A 13020-nucleotide genomic window follows, 5' to 3' on the forward strand; every position below is an offset into this window, starting at 1 on the left:
CGATTTCTTCCAGGTCGAGCCTGCTCTTCAAATAATTGTTCAACTGGTGTAACAGTGTTCAGTCGATCAGATGACAATGCAGACCTTGAGTTTTCCAAAACTGATGACTCAACAGATGTGTCTGGCTGCAATGAATTGTGTCTTACAGGTTGAGCATCACTGAACGGCACAAAGCATAGAGGGGTCTCGGTTTCCGTTGCCGCAATACCAGTTCTCACCCAACTGTCTGCTGGTAAAGGGATCGGAACTTTCTTGGTATGGGAGGCGTGCACCCAGTTCTTCCGGCCTTCCAACCGAACTGCAGTCCTTGTAGCCAGCAGCACTTGGTAGGGTCCCACGAATCTCGGCTCCAAGTTACGTTTTCTGCCAAAATTACGGGTAACAACCCAGTCACCCGGTTGAAGCCGATGTCCAGGACCCTCTGTCTGTGCCGGTAAAGCTTCAAAGACCTGTTGATGAATTAACCTCAGTTTAGCAGTCAGATCATGAAGATAATCAATTAGCATTGGATACTCAAGACTATCAAAGGCCTTAGGCCTCGGGACTCCCCAAATGTTCGCAGGGCGGCCGAACACAATCTCATATGGGCTGAGCCCTACTCGAGAGTGTACAGTCGCTCTGGTCGATAAGAGAGCCAGAGGCAAGGCATCAGGCCATGACAAACCAGTCGTAGCTTGTATCTTCGCAGGTTTCAGCTTCAGAGTACCATTGTACCCTTCAACCAAACCCGCTGCTTGGGGATGATTGGCGCTATGGAATTTCTGTCGAATTCCAAGGCCCTTACACACACTCTGCATCACATTTCCCACAAACTCGCTTCCGTTATCTGACCACACAATCCGTGGCATTCCATACCGAGGAAAGTATTCCTTCAGTAGGACTTTCGCTGTGGACAGGGCAGTATTATCCTTAAGAGGATAGGCCTCGATCCATCTGGAGAACGCACAAACCACAACCAAAACATACTTCAGATTATTGCATCTCTCCATATGGATGAAGTCCAGTTGGATAACCTCAAAGGGACAGGCAGGAGGAGCAAAATGACCAGGTGGAGTGGGGGTGCCCTTGCCAGGATTATGCATCAAACACACCATACAACTCTTAACCACCCTCTCAGCACATTTAGTAATACCATCGTTCTTCCATACAGGGGACAATAACTTACATATACCTTTCGCACTAATGTGTGACAAGCCATGAGCCATAGTCACAACAGCTAGCACATATGCATCCGGTAACATCCACCTCTGATATTCTGACAAGTCAACCCAACATCCATGCGTGTCTAACTTTCCCGTGCTTTCTTTCCACTTAATCTTTTCAGTGTCAGTGGCCTCATTCTGAATTGCTTTCACGCTCTCAACAGTGTCTTCACACATACCAGTCTCCGTCGGCCACCTCACTGAACCCGTAACATACATTCGGGTTGCAAGATTCTTAGCCGTTTCTTTAGCAATCTCATCCGCAAATGCATTACCACGACCAACGTCATCCGTAACCTTTCGATGCGCACTACATTTAATGATCGCCACTTGTTTAGGCAATGTAAGTGCATCCAAAAGATCGTTCACGAGCTGTCCGTGTTGGATCTTCGCACCATGCGATGTCATAAATCCTCTTTCTCTCCACAGTCGACCAAAACTATGTGCAACACCAAATGCATACTGACTGTCGGTAAACACATTCACTCGCTTTCCCTTAGATAAAACACACGCTCTTGTCAACGCAATCAATTCTGCCGCTTGCGCTGAATTCTGACTCAATCTCGCAGTTTCCACAACCGTACTCAACGTCACTACAGCATACGCAGTCGTCACATCACCATTCGGCAACTTAAAACATGAACCATCAACATACAAAGTGCCATCGGGATCTGTCAATGGAGTGTTTTTCAGGTCCACACGACCCTTCGTTTCTTCCTCAGTTCGTAAATAACAATCATGTGGTGGTACATCATCTGATTCCATATTAGTCGGCAACAATGTCGCCGGATTCAGCACATTACAACGCTTGATCTGTATATGACTTGCCAAAAGTGTCAACTCATACCCGGACAACCTTGCACTCGTCAGATGTTGAGTTTTTGTCCGATTCAGAAGAGTGTCAACTGCATGCGGAACCATCACTATGAGCATATTATCCATGACCAGACCTGCGGATTGTCGAATAGACACCGCAGCTGCCGCTGTCGCTCTCAAGCAACTTGGCAACGCTCTAGCCACCGGGTCTAAAGTCGCGGAAAAATACGCACACGGACGCTGCTTACCACCAAATTGTTGTGTCAAAACACTCAACGCACAACCTTCTCTCTCGTGAACGTATAGTGTAAATGGCTTACTGTAATCAGGAGTACCTAACACAGGAGCCGAACACAACGCATCACACAGTTCAGAAAAACTTTTCTGATATTCTTCCGTCCATGGCAAAGGAGTCGAAACGTCCTTGCACGTGAGAGCTATCAATGGCTTCGCTAACAGTGAAAAGTTCGGAATCCACTGCCTGCAGTATGACGTGATACCGAGAAAGGCACGCACATCCCTCTGAGTTGTTGGCACAGTCATTCGAGCAATTGCTGCGATTCTTTCAGGGGTCAACCTTCTTCCCGCCTTTGACAATAAGTGACCTAGATAGGTTACTTCTTGACAACAATATTGTAGTTTAGAAGGTGACACTTTGTGATGTAAGTCACATAGATGCGTAACAGTGATACTGTAGCAGTTTTGCAAATCTGTTCAGTGTCAGCAGCTACCAACAGATCATCAACGTACTGAATCAAGGCCGCACCAGCCGGTAACACAAACGCATCAAGTTGACTCTTAAGAGCTTGGCTGTAGATCGATGGACTCTCACAGTAGCCCTGAGGTGCGCGTTTGAACCTGAAGCTGCGACCACCTAATGAGAAACCAAATAGATCTCTGCTTTCCTCAGCAATTGGAATGCTAAAGAAAGCATTCTTCAGATCAATTACCGAGAACCATGACGCAGAAGCTGGAATCAGAGTCAGCAAAGCCGTAATGTCGGGCACCACGGGAAACTGTGGAATAACAATTTTATTTACCTCCCGTAAATCAATAACAAAACGATACACAGGAGGCTTGGATGGATCAGTTCGTTTCAAAATAGGTAACACAGGACTATTACACACGTTACCCCGAGTTTCTTCAATGACATCTTTATCGATCAAATCGTAAATGATCGCTAATAGTGCTCGTTCTCCATCAAGAGAGATACGATACTGGGGAATGCGTGGCAGTCGCACGTTGGATTTCAATTGAACAACATAAGGTGGTATATCCAGCAGGCCCACATCATTGGGACCTGTTGCCCACAAAGACTCAGGAAGAGAACTCAATTCCGGTGGGAGCTTATCAGTCGACAAATACATAGGAGAGATCACTCTCTGACCCAACGTAAGCTCCACTCCCGCAGGAGAACAGTACAAAGTCGCATATAACCGCTTCAACAAATCCAGGCCCAAAAGATTCTCACCACAACCAGTAGTCAAAATCAAAGGAGCGTCTAACTCACGAGACCCAATTGTAAGGGGCAAAGGGCTAGAAACTGGATTGCTAACAGGGGCGCCAGAGAATCCAACGGAAACATTCGTTAAGCCAGACAAAGGCGTGCCAGGGAGTTTCGAATGCATAATGGAACTTTTCGCTGCACCAGTGTCCAACAGAAAAGGCTCAACTACGCCCAATGTGGTAACTGCGACATAAGGCCCTCTCTGATCAACCGGAACTGATACTACTCCCTTTCTTTGTCTATGGCTGTCCTAGTAATTACCGTCAGCATCAACATCATGCTCGACATAATAGTCGTCCACATGATACTGTGCAGATCTACCAGACCATGGATCGCGCCGATCAAAGCAATTTTGCGAGTCTGATGAAGTGGCAAAACGCTCAGTCTGATTCTGAGTAACACCACGACCTCTACCACGTGACGCTTGTTGAGGACCACTCCGACCTCCTCGAGCCGAAACACCATTGTTTCGGTCACGCAAAACTGGACAATTAAACTTCAGATGGCCCTCACCCCTACAATATGCGCATTGATTATACCCCAACATAGAGCGAGGTGTAGAGGAGTCAGTACGCGCCTGCGATCTAGAAAACTGCGATTGTAATCGATTTGGCTGTTGCGAGTCATTTTGATTCGAGCGCGGAGGATACGCTTGCTGCAATAAGACCTTAGTTTTAAGATCCTTCGTTTTCTTATCTGCGCGCTCGCTTTCTTCTTTCTCTCTATTTTCGTAGTATTGGGCCGTGGCTAATATCTGAACAGTGGTAGAAACAGCCCACAAACTTTCAGAATTCTTCAACTTGTTGCTTAGTTCAGGCAACAAATTCGATACAAATTTATCAACGAACAATCGCTGACCTCCCTCAGAGCTCATATCCTGACCACTATGATCGATAAATGCCTCCTCAAATCTCGTAAAGAAATCGGAGACACTCTCGCCCTTCTTTTGTTTGCACGCAGACAATTTGTCCCAATTAACGCGTATTGCTGGCATAAGTGTCTTCATAAGCATAATTATCCTCTGGGGCAGATTCTCAATGATCTGTTCAGGTTTAGCCCCACCAACTTGCCGTCCGTCAGCCGCCGCAAGAGCAGCCCAATCACCGCCTAACTCGGCTGCATGATTCTCTTGACGGATTTTCGCCCAAATCGGTTGATGGACTACGTTACCAAACAACATGTCAATAACGGCAAGGTTCATAACAGTAGCATCCACTAATTGGGACAACTCCTTGTAATAACCTGCAGGATTCTTGCGGGGATCAGGCAAAGTTTGCTTTACCTGCAAAACTTCCGATCGCTTCCACGGGAGGTGTATCCAAACTCTCTGAAAGTGTGGTGGAACAACAGGATTAGCAGCAGGATCACCTGGCATCCATACTGGGGGAACTTCCTGCATAGGATACTGACCAGGTTGCGCCGTCCGCTCCTCAGTTTCATCCTTAAACAATGCTCGAGGTTGTACTGGAGATCGAAAAGATAGCAGACGCTCTAAAGCACGTCGGACATTACCACCCACAATCATACCAGTCGAAAACTGATTCTGAAGCTCAGTCATCTCGGGCGGTACATTGTCAACCTCCTCATTATCCCACTCTTCTTTCAAGAATTTACACATTTCCTCGAACACGAATCTTTGTGTGGGCTCATTGAACTGGGAAAATGTCTCAAAAACTATACGCGAAGTGTACTTCGCAGGATGCCTAATCCATTTACGCGCCATTTTCACTAACGACTCACGTTCCCTACCATCAGGAATTTGACTGCGCCTCTGAGCGACATCAGAAAGATCAGACCCGAGTATCGGTCCGAAAAGTGGAGAATAGAGATTAGCGACAGCATTAAATATATGACTACGAACGGAAGGAGAAGAAGAAGGAAGCACAGGAGCAACGACACTAGGAGTAAACGTAGAAGCAGTAGCGATAGTCGGGATAACGGGAGTAGTAGCAAGATGGGGCTGATGAGATACTGACAAAGGAGCAGTAGGAAAAAGAGCGGGTAAAGGAGGATGAACAATTTGTGGCACAAGGGGATTCGGAAGAACAGGAGGAACGACAGGCTGACCAGCAGCCGCCAGAACAACAGGTTGAGGAACAGGAGGAATCACAGGAGCCACAGTATCTGGTGCATAGGGAGGTGGTGATTTCAATAGATAAGACAATATGGGATCTTCTATCGCTTCCTCTCCCGTCTTATCAGAACTAGACGGTAAAACCGGATAACATTTATCCACCGCCATATGATGAAGTCTAGCACAAACTTCCTGCTCCTTCTCGTCTTTGTCTCGCTGATACTGTTCTGCAGTTTGCATCACCGTTATAACACCTTCTCTCTTATTTTTCTTAATCTGTTTGATTTCTTTCTGCTTGGCCTCTTTACGCCATAACCGAAAGGAATCAAACATGGCCGGCCTAACCTTCTTTTTAAACAATTTAGCTTCAAGATTATCTAATATTGCAGTTTCGAAACTACCATGTGATGGCCAACTAAGAACACCATCATTTTTAGTGTAACGAATCCAATATTCATTGTATACAATAGGACCTACTCCGTGGCGACTATAGAGCTCATAAATTGGAGTTCCAACTGGAGGTATCGGACATGAATCCTCCAATCGGGAATCCGTGCTGCAACATTTAAGGAAACCAAACAAAGTACTACGGCCAGGCATCGTGCACACTAACCGAGTTTACAAACTTCAAGGGCTATCGAATTACAATGTCCTCGCAAAAAAATGCAAGACCCTCGGTTTTTGGCAATTGCAATCGTCAAATAAAACCCAACAACTAAGAACCAACAACTAAGAACCACAGATGCAATGGAACCATGCAAACAACCAGGTTTAACCAAGAACTCTGGGAGCGACCCACAAATACTTAACTGAAAGAGCAATGGCGTCACCAGGAAGGCCCGTCTATCGTCTCGCCGTACAAAGGACTACGCCAGGCGCCAAAACAGGTCGACAGTCAGGGCATCAGTCCGCCGCAGCCGTCAGGAGGCGGGAATCTTCGCGGGAAAAGTCTTCGGGCCACTTATTTCGACAACTGGATCAATGAAGCGGGGTGCACCTTCCCTCGGAGATTTCACACGAAGTTCCTCACGATCGTCGGGCTTTGGACCGGTACCGCTGATGTCGCCCCACGTTGGGCGCCAACTGAAGGACTGGGCTATTCTAAGGCCCAGCGGTGCCAGGGGACAACACCTGAAACCTTCGTGGGTTACCTGTTCCGGCGTACAAAACACAGAGACACGGGACACTTCCTGCGGCGTCAAAGATCAGCGTTTATTTACTGCAGGGATACAGAAATCGCAAGAAGTACACAACGTGTAGGTTCTGGGAGACTGCTTCAAATTGCACAAGTGGATCGCTCCTTTTATACACATTTTCGTCATTGCACAACGTGACGAACAAAGGTTACAACTCAGTTCCCACAGTAAACTTCAAAAGGGTCGCATTCATGTTTCAGAAGCCCGGAACATAATTACAGCAGTATTGCCGGTTCCCAACTGTAAAAGCACACTATCCCTACATTAAGCACATTCCATTCCGGCTGTAAACGAATTAGGAGAAAGGACAGGAACAGATGCAAAGGAAAAACAAGGATGCACACAGATTGGAAAAAGAGTGTAAAAAGCAATATCGGAAACTCGATTGCAGGATCAAAGGACTTGTGCCTAATGCATGCATGACTGAAACAATAGACTGGCACGGCAAGATGAGCCTCGAGCGGAGCCATCTGCCTTTGCCGTGTCATCCCCCTCATCATAAAGACACCTTCAAAGGAACACGTGTCCTCCACGAAAACTTGGGAATCCCAGGGTCACGAAGCGGACAAGGTCCGTTCGCTGGCTACTTGAGGGCAAGAAACAAAATGGATGCCGTATCTAAGATGGAACCCAAGGGTTCAGATGGACATACCCAGAAATGAGACGAACCATACATAGTAGCGTAGCGAAAACGCGTACACCCACTAAACTCGTCATTTGCGGTTCGTAGATACCAAACTCGTCCATATTCGAACACACCCAAAAAGTGTCATTACGATTCTCACGGAACCTCAGCTTCCATGAGTCCCGTTGGGTTGGGTTTTGGTTGCCATCTATTATTCGGCGCCTGGAGCCTCCGTCGGTGCGTACATTGCTATGTATGCAGTGGCGTGCCAGTGGGTTGTACTCTGTGGCCTGTGGGTGTGTATCATGTTGCTGGGTCTGCTTGGCACACTCGCTTACTCGAGCAGGCGCGAACCGGCTAGGATTGCCTTTGCCGGTGTGTGCGAGCCCTGCGGCTACTCCCGCTTCGGCTCTTCACATACTCATTCTGGTGCTGCTCGTGAGGCCACTGCTGGCTCATGGCTTTCCTCTTGCCGCCCTGCACGGCCGGGTTCATGGACTGCTACCTTCTGGCTTCACGGTGGATTGTCGGGTGCTCCTTTGCCTGGAAAGCGGTGGCTGTGGTCCAATTCTCTTATGTCCGCTTCGGGGTTTCACCCGTGGTGCTGAGCGTCTATACTTGCGTTTTCAGTGCTATGATGACCGGCTCTGTGTTGCTGCTGTTCTTTGACTCTGACAGTGGTCTCTGTCAAGTTCTACTCGGTCTCGGTGTGGTGGCATTCTTTGATTTCTGCCTCTTTGCTTTCTCCGGCATCTGGTTGGCTAGGTGATCGTATGTACGGCGTTCCTGCCATGTTGCGTTTCCGTGTGCCTGGTGCGGTTCCTCTCGGTTGTCTGGTGGAGTGGTTGGGTGCTATCTGCTGCCACTTGGATTCGGCACTTGCCTGGTTGCTCGGTTGCTCTGCTTCCAGCTGTGCATGCCTGTGTTCGCGTGCTTTTCGGACTCATGTGTACTGGCACTTGTTGCTTGTGCTTGTGCTGCGCGCTTGGGGGCTAGTCCATGTGCTCTGGCGGTGTTCTTTTTCAGTGCTCGGTTGGTTGTCCTGGGACTTCCTGGTGCTGGGGCTCTTTGGAGTCCTTTTCGTTGGGGTTTCTCGGCCCTGGCCTGTAATTGGAGTTCGTGGCTCCGGTGCCTCTTGGTGGCTTCGGTGGGTCTCTTCCCATTGCTTTTCCTTATGTGTGGGCCTGTGGCTGTTGTGCCTGGTTGTTTGCTCTGTCATCCTGCTGCTGTTTTGCCTCTCTTGGTTCCAGTCCGTGTTGCCTTGCCTACGCTTCTGCATGGTTCTTCCTGGCGCGCTTGTTTGTGCTGCGTTTTGCCCTGGTTGTCTGCGGGACCTTGTTTTGGGATGGGTGATGGAGCTCCTTGGCTGTGTCCTGGGCCACGATGTTGTGGTCCTGGCTTACGGGGTTTTGCCTGTGGCCTTTCCTCCCTGGGGCTAGCTTCTCTCCTGTGTGGAGTCGCCTGCTTAGGTTACGGGATGAGGTTGGGTTCCTCTTTTTCTGCTTCCCCGGGCTGCTGGTCTTTGGGGGGCGCTGTGGTGATGGTCTGACCTGCTTTTGGGGTCTGTCTCTCTTGCCGGTGTGCTTCAGGGTCCTCTTTGGTCCCCGCTGCTGCGTGGTGTTCTGGACACCGCATATGCTCTGGTGCCTCGGAGCCTTCTGGCTCCCCTGGGGTGTCTTGTGTTTGGCCTCTTGGCTGGTGGCTGTGCCTCCTCCTTCGGCCTTTCCTCCCTGCTTCCTGTGGTCTTGTCTGGTATCAGTGGTGCTTCTGGGTCGGTTGTGTTTTGATGCCTGGCTGGTTTCCCGGGTTCTGTTGGCCTCCGCTGGGTCTCTTCTGGCCTGCGGTGTTCTTCTCCGGCTTGGTTCACTGTGGAAGGGGGTGCTTGTCCCTGCCTTTTCTAGTGGTTCTTTTTGCCGGGGTTGTGCTTCGGTATATCCCTGTTCTCTTGTTGTTCCGGGGTCCGTGTTTTCGGTCCTCCTGGTCTGCTGGCTTGGGGCTGCTTCTGCTTGGCCATCGACGGTGTCTCCTTGTGGTTGCCTGTTGCCTTCTGCCTTCCTCCCTGCTGACTGCGGTTGTGGCCTCTTGGCTCTGTTGGTGTCTTTTGGGGGTCTGTCGGCTGCTCCAGTTTCCCTGCTTGCCTTCTCTTGGGTTTCCGTTTGGGCATCGCCGGGGCTGTTTGCTCTCTGGCCTGTGCTCTGCTGGGGCCTTCCCTTCTTTGGCCTTCCCCTTCTTGTGGGTTGGGCCTTTGGGTCCTTCTGGTTGTGCGGGTTGCTTGGCTTCGGCTTGGCTTCCCGATTGCTGTGTCCTCAGTTGCCGTTTTCTGCCCTGGGGGTTCGTCCACTGCTCATGCCCTTTCTTGGGTTGTGCTAGGCTGTAGGATCTGGTTTGCTTGTGCTTTCCGCTCTGGCTTCTGTTGCTTCGGTGGTTGGGATGTTTTTGTGTTTCCTCTCCCCTGGTGGGTTGGGGTTTCCATGCTGTGATGTTGGGTCTCTCCCGCTCCTTCGGGTCCTCTTGGGGTTGTTGGCCCTCAGTCTTTGCTGGCCTGTGTGTTTTGCCCCTGCCTTCTGCTTGGGATGTCTGGGGTTGTCTGTGCCTGGCCTGTCTATGGTTGGGCTTGTCTGGGCTGGTGTTGGCTCCCTTGCCCTGGTCTTGGGTTCTCTGGGTTGTTTGCTCGTTCCGTTGCACTCCTTCTCTGGTGTTCGGGGTGTGCCCCTTCGGGCTGCGGCTTCCTGCTCCGGTTTCTGCAGGTCTGCAGTTGGGGTGTTCTGCTGGGGCTGTGTTCTTAGGTTCATGTGCTTCCTCCTGTTCCCTTTTCTTCTTTGTTTTTCGGGGTCTATCTGTCCTGGTTGGTTGCCCTTGTCGGTTCTTGCTGGTCGGGCTCCCTGGCGGTGCTGGTTCTCTTGGGGCCTTGTTTCCTGGTCGGTTTCGGCCTGATAGTTTTATGGTTCCTGCTGGGTCTGCTTCCTTCTGGCTCTCAGGCCTGGTGCGTTGGCTTCCGGGTGTTTGTTCCTCTTTCCCCGGTGCCTTGGCTTTCCCTCTTTTCCCTGTCCCTGAGCTCTGCCTTGCCTTCTTGGGAGGTTCCGGGGTTTGTTCTCTGGTCTCTCTGGGGAAGTGTCTTTGCTTCCCTACTCTTCTGGTTTGCCCTTTGTGGGCTTCTCAACCTTTTTTTCCATGGGTCTATTTGGTCGTCTTTTCTTGGGGCTTCGCGTTTCTTGGGCCTCCTTGTCCGCTGGGTGTTTCTTTTCTTTCGGGGCATGCGTTCGGCTGTCGTGGGTTCTCTGTGCCTGGGTTTGGCTCCTGTTGCCCTGTTCTGGCTTGCTGGCCTGGTGGGCCTTGGCTTTTCGCTTTGGGTGGCCCCCTCACTGCTTTGTTCTTGCCGTGGTTGGCTTGTGTGTCATTGCTCCCCCCTCTCTGGTTGCCTGTGGGGTGTTCCTGCTGTGGGCTTGTGTCCTTGGTGGTTGTCGGACTGGTCACCTGCATGTTCTCCCGTTGTTTTGTTGGGTGCTTTCGGGTTTGGTGGGGCTCCCTCCTGTCTGGGTGCTCTGCCTTGGGTTTTCGCTGGTTCTGCCTTTTGCTTCTGGCAGTGGCTGCCTTGGTGTGGTTTCCTGGGTTGGCTTCTGTTTTGTCTAGGAAGGCCGGCTTTTCTGCTTTGGTATTTCTCCATAAGTAATGAATGGGACGAGGACATAAGGGACCTGGGGGTAATGCTCTATTACTTACCGGTAATCTTCATTACTCCGGGTCCCGTTGTCCTCGTCCCATTCTTACGCCCCGCCCTCCCTCCCGGCCGGCCGGCCTTTCTGTTGTGGGCTTGGTTGTTAAGGGGGAATGCTGGGTAAGTCCTCCTTATGTACTCCCAGTGGAAGGGGCGGGGTTAGTGTCCCAGCATTCTTTTAGTCTTTTTTCTGTCGGGAAATGGTTATCTCCATAAGTAATGAATGGGACGAGGACAACGGGACCCGGAGTAATGAAGATTACCGGTAAGTAATAGAGCATTTGTATTGCCTTGCTCATCCCTCTGCAGGAAATGTTGCTGCTTTGACATTAATAATATTGTCTAATATGTATTTGCTCCACTGTGGTATAGTTAATATGAATGAATGGTGTGAAGGCTTATTTTATTCGAAAATGAATGGCAATGGTTTTAATGTCCATCTCAATTTTACACTGTGGGTCAGAAGCAGGAACCATAGCAGGAGCAAAATGTAACACTTTAGCACATTTAAGATGCAATTATTAGCTCTGTTCGAACAGCTTTACTTTGGACAGGAAATGGTTAATCACAAGAGGATGATCATGTGCCTTTCATTGTTTGTGCAGGAGGGGGGAGTGTATGAGAGATCATGCTGCTGTAGGGGACAGATGTAGGGGACATTACGGTCAGGGTCATATTATTCAAGGTGGTGAAAAGTGTGGTGAAGATTCATGTCTGTTGACTGGACCATCACTTTGGCGATATTGTATGGGCTGATATTAGGTTGCAGGAATGACTGGAGTAGCCAGAGATACGGAGTTTGAGGCCATAAGGTGCACTTTGAGAGTGTGCATTTGGAAATGCAGCGCAGTCCTAGAACCTCGGGGGCCTGATTACATAAACCGCAGACTATGTAGGTTACTTTGGTGACACTTTGGCAATTTTCCACCCCTAAGTGTGGAAATATAGTTGTACAATTCAAACGACATCAGCGCAAACTATTTAAACAGATTGCACGGATACCGATGCATCCTCCATTTTCTGACGCTGGTATGGAATGATTGACAACATGCACCTGTGCAATAATAGTTGGTGTGTGACTAGGTTTGCAAACGCGAAACCACTTTGTCGGTATTTGTATGCCTGATCATCAGTTTGCAGTCCGTGCGCTCTGCCGTGATTGGTGCAGATACATTTGAAACTGAGAATATGTCAGGCAGACCTTTCACCATATACACAGCCAGGGACAACCTAAAGAAATGTTTTCCAACTGATGAAAAATGCACTATGCGCGTGTAATCACTTATGGTCTTTGTACCTACTCAAATAGTTCGTAACTGACTAGACGGAGGTCAATGGGCGTTTCTCATGCCAGGTACCCTCTTGTATATGGATCAATCACTTATCAGCATCACTTTCTCCAGCGATGTCCTCCAATCAGAACTCACAGGCAAACTGATCTTTAACTGTGTGCCATGTCTACTGAAAATATGATGAATGCTTTAGATCACATTTTACAATTTGTGCACGGTTTGCTTGTTAGTGATCACAATTCGCTCAGGTGTATGAACAATTATTTTTGGCGGCAAATTGAGCTTCTATTTGTGTCTACGGAGCCGTGGCAATCAGGGCCCTGCCTGTACCACCCACCAATCTCATATTTGTTTTATTAATTCTTCTTATTGCTTTTAAAGTTATACCATTAATGAAAGCAAGTATTGTGTTTTTGAGGCATGCCTCGCCCGTCACATGGCTCACTGTGTTATTTGCTTTCTTTTAGTTTGGAAAACCGGACGTTATGGCTGTGACTCTGGCCCAGTCCCTGGCTCATAATCTCGGAATTTTCTCGGATAAGAAAAAGTTACTAAGTGGTATGTTTATTCAAAGCCAAGAGCGCATTCCTTTG

General features: G+C 49.1%; 1 protein-coding gene across 3 annotated transcripts in view; it reads left to right on the forward strand.

The window, feature by feature from the left end:
* Positions 1-13020, forward strand: part of ADAM22 (ADAM metallopeptidase domain 22) — a 1168071-nt gene that overhangs the window by 773896 nt on the left and 381155 nt on the right. For all 3 annotated transcript variants that reach the window (XM_085631338.1, XM_085631339.1, XM_085631337.1), the window contains exon 13: positions 12895-12985. In XM_085631338.1, the coding sequence (XP_085487464.1) occupies positions 12895-12985 (91 nt within the window). The remainder of the gene's footprint in view (positions 1-12894; positions 12986-13020) is intronic.

The sequence above is a fragment of the Triturus cristatus genome, chromosome 10, assembly GCF_964204655.1.
Source record: "Triturus cristatus chromosome 10, aTriCri1.1, whole genome shotgun sequence".
In the NCBI taxonomy this organism is placed as follows: Eukaryota; Metazoa; Chordata; class Amphibia; order Caudata; family Salamandridae; genus Triturus; species Triturus cristatus.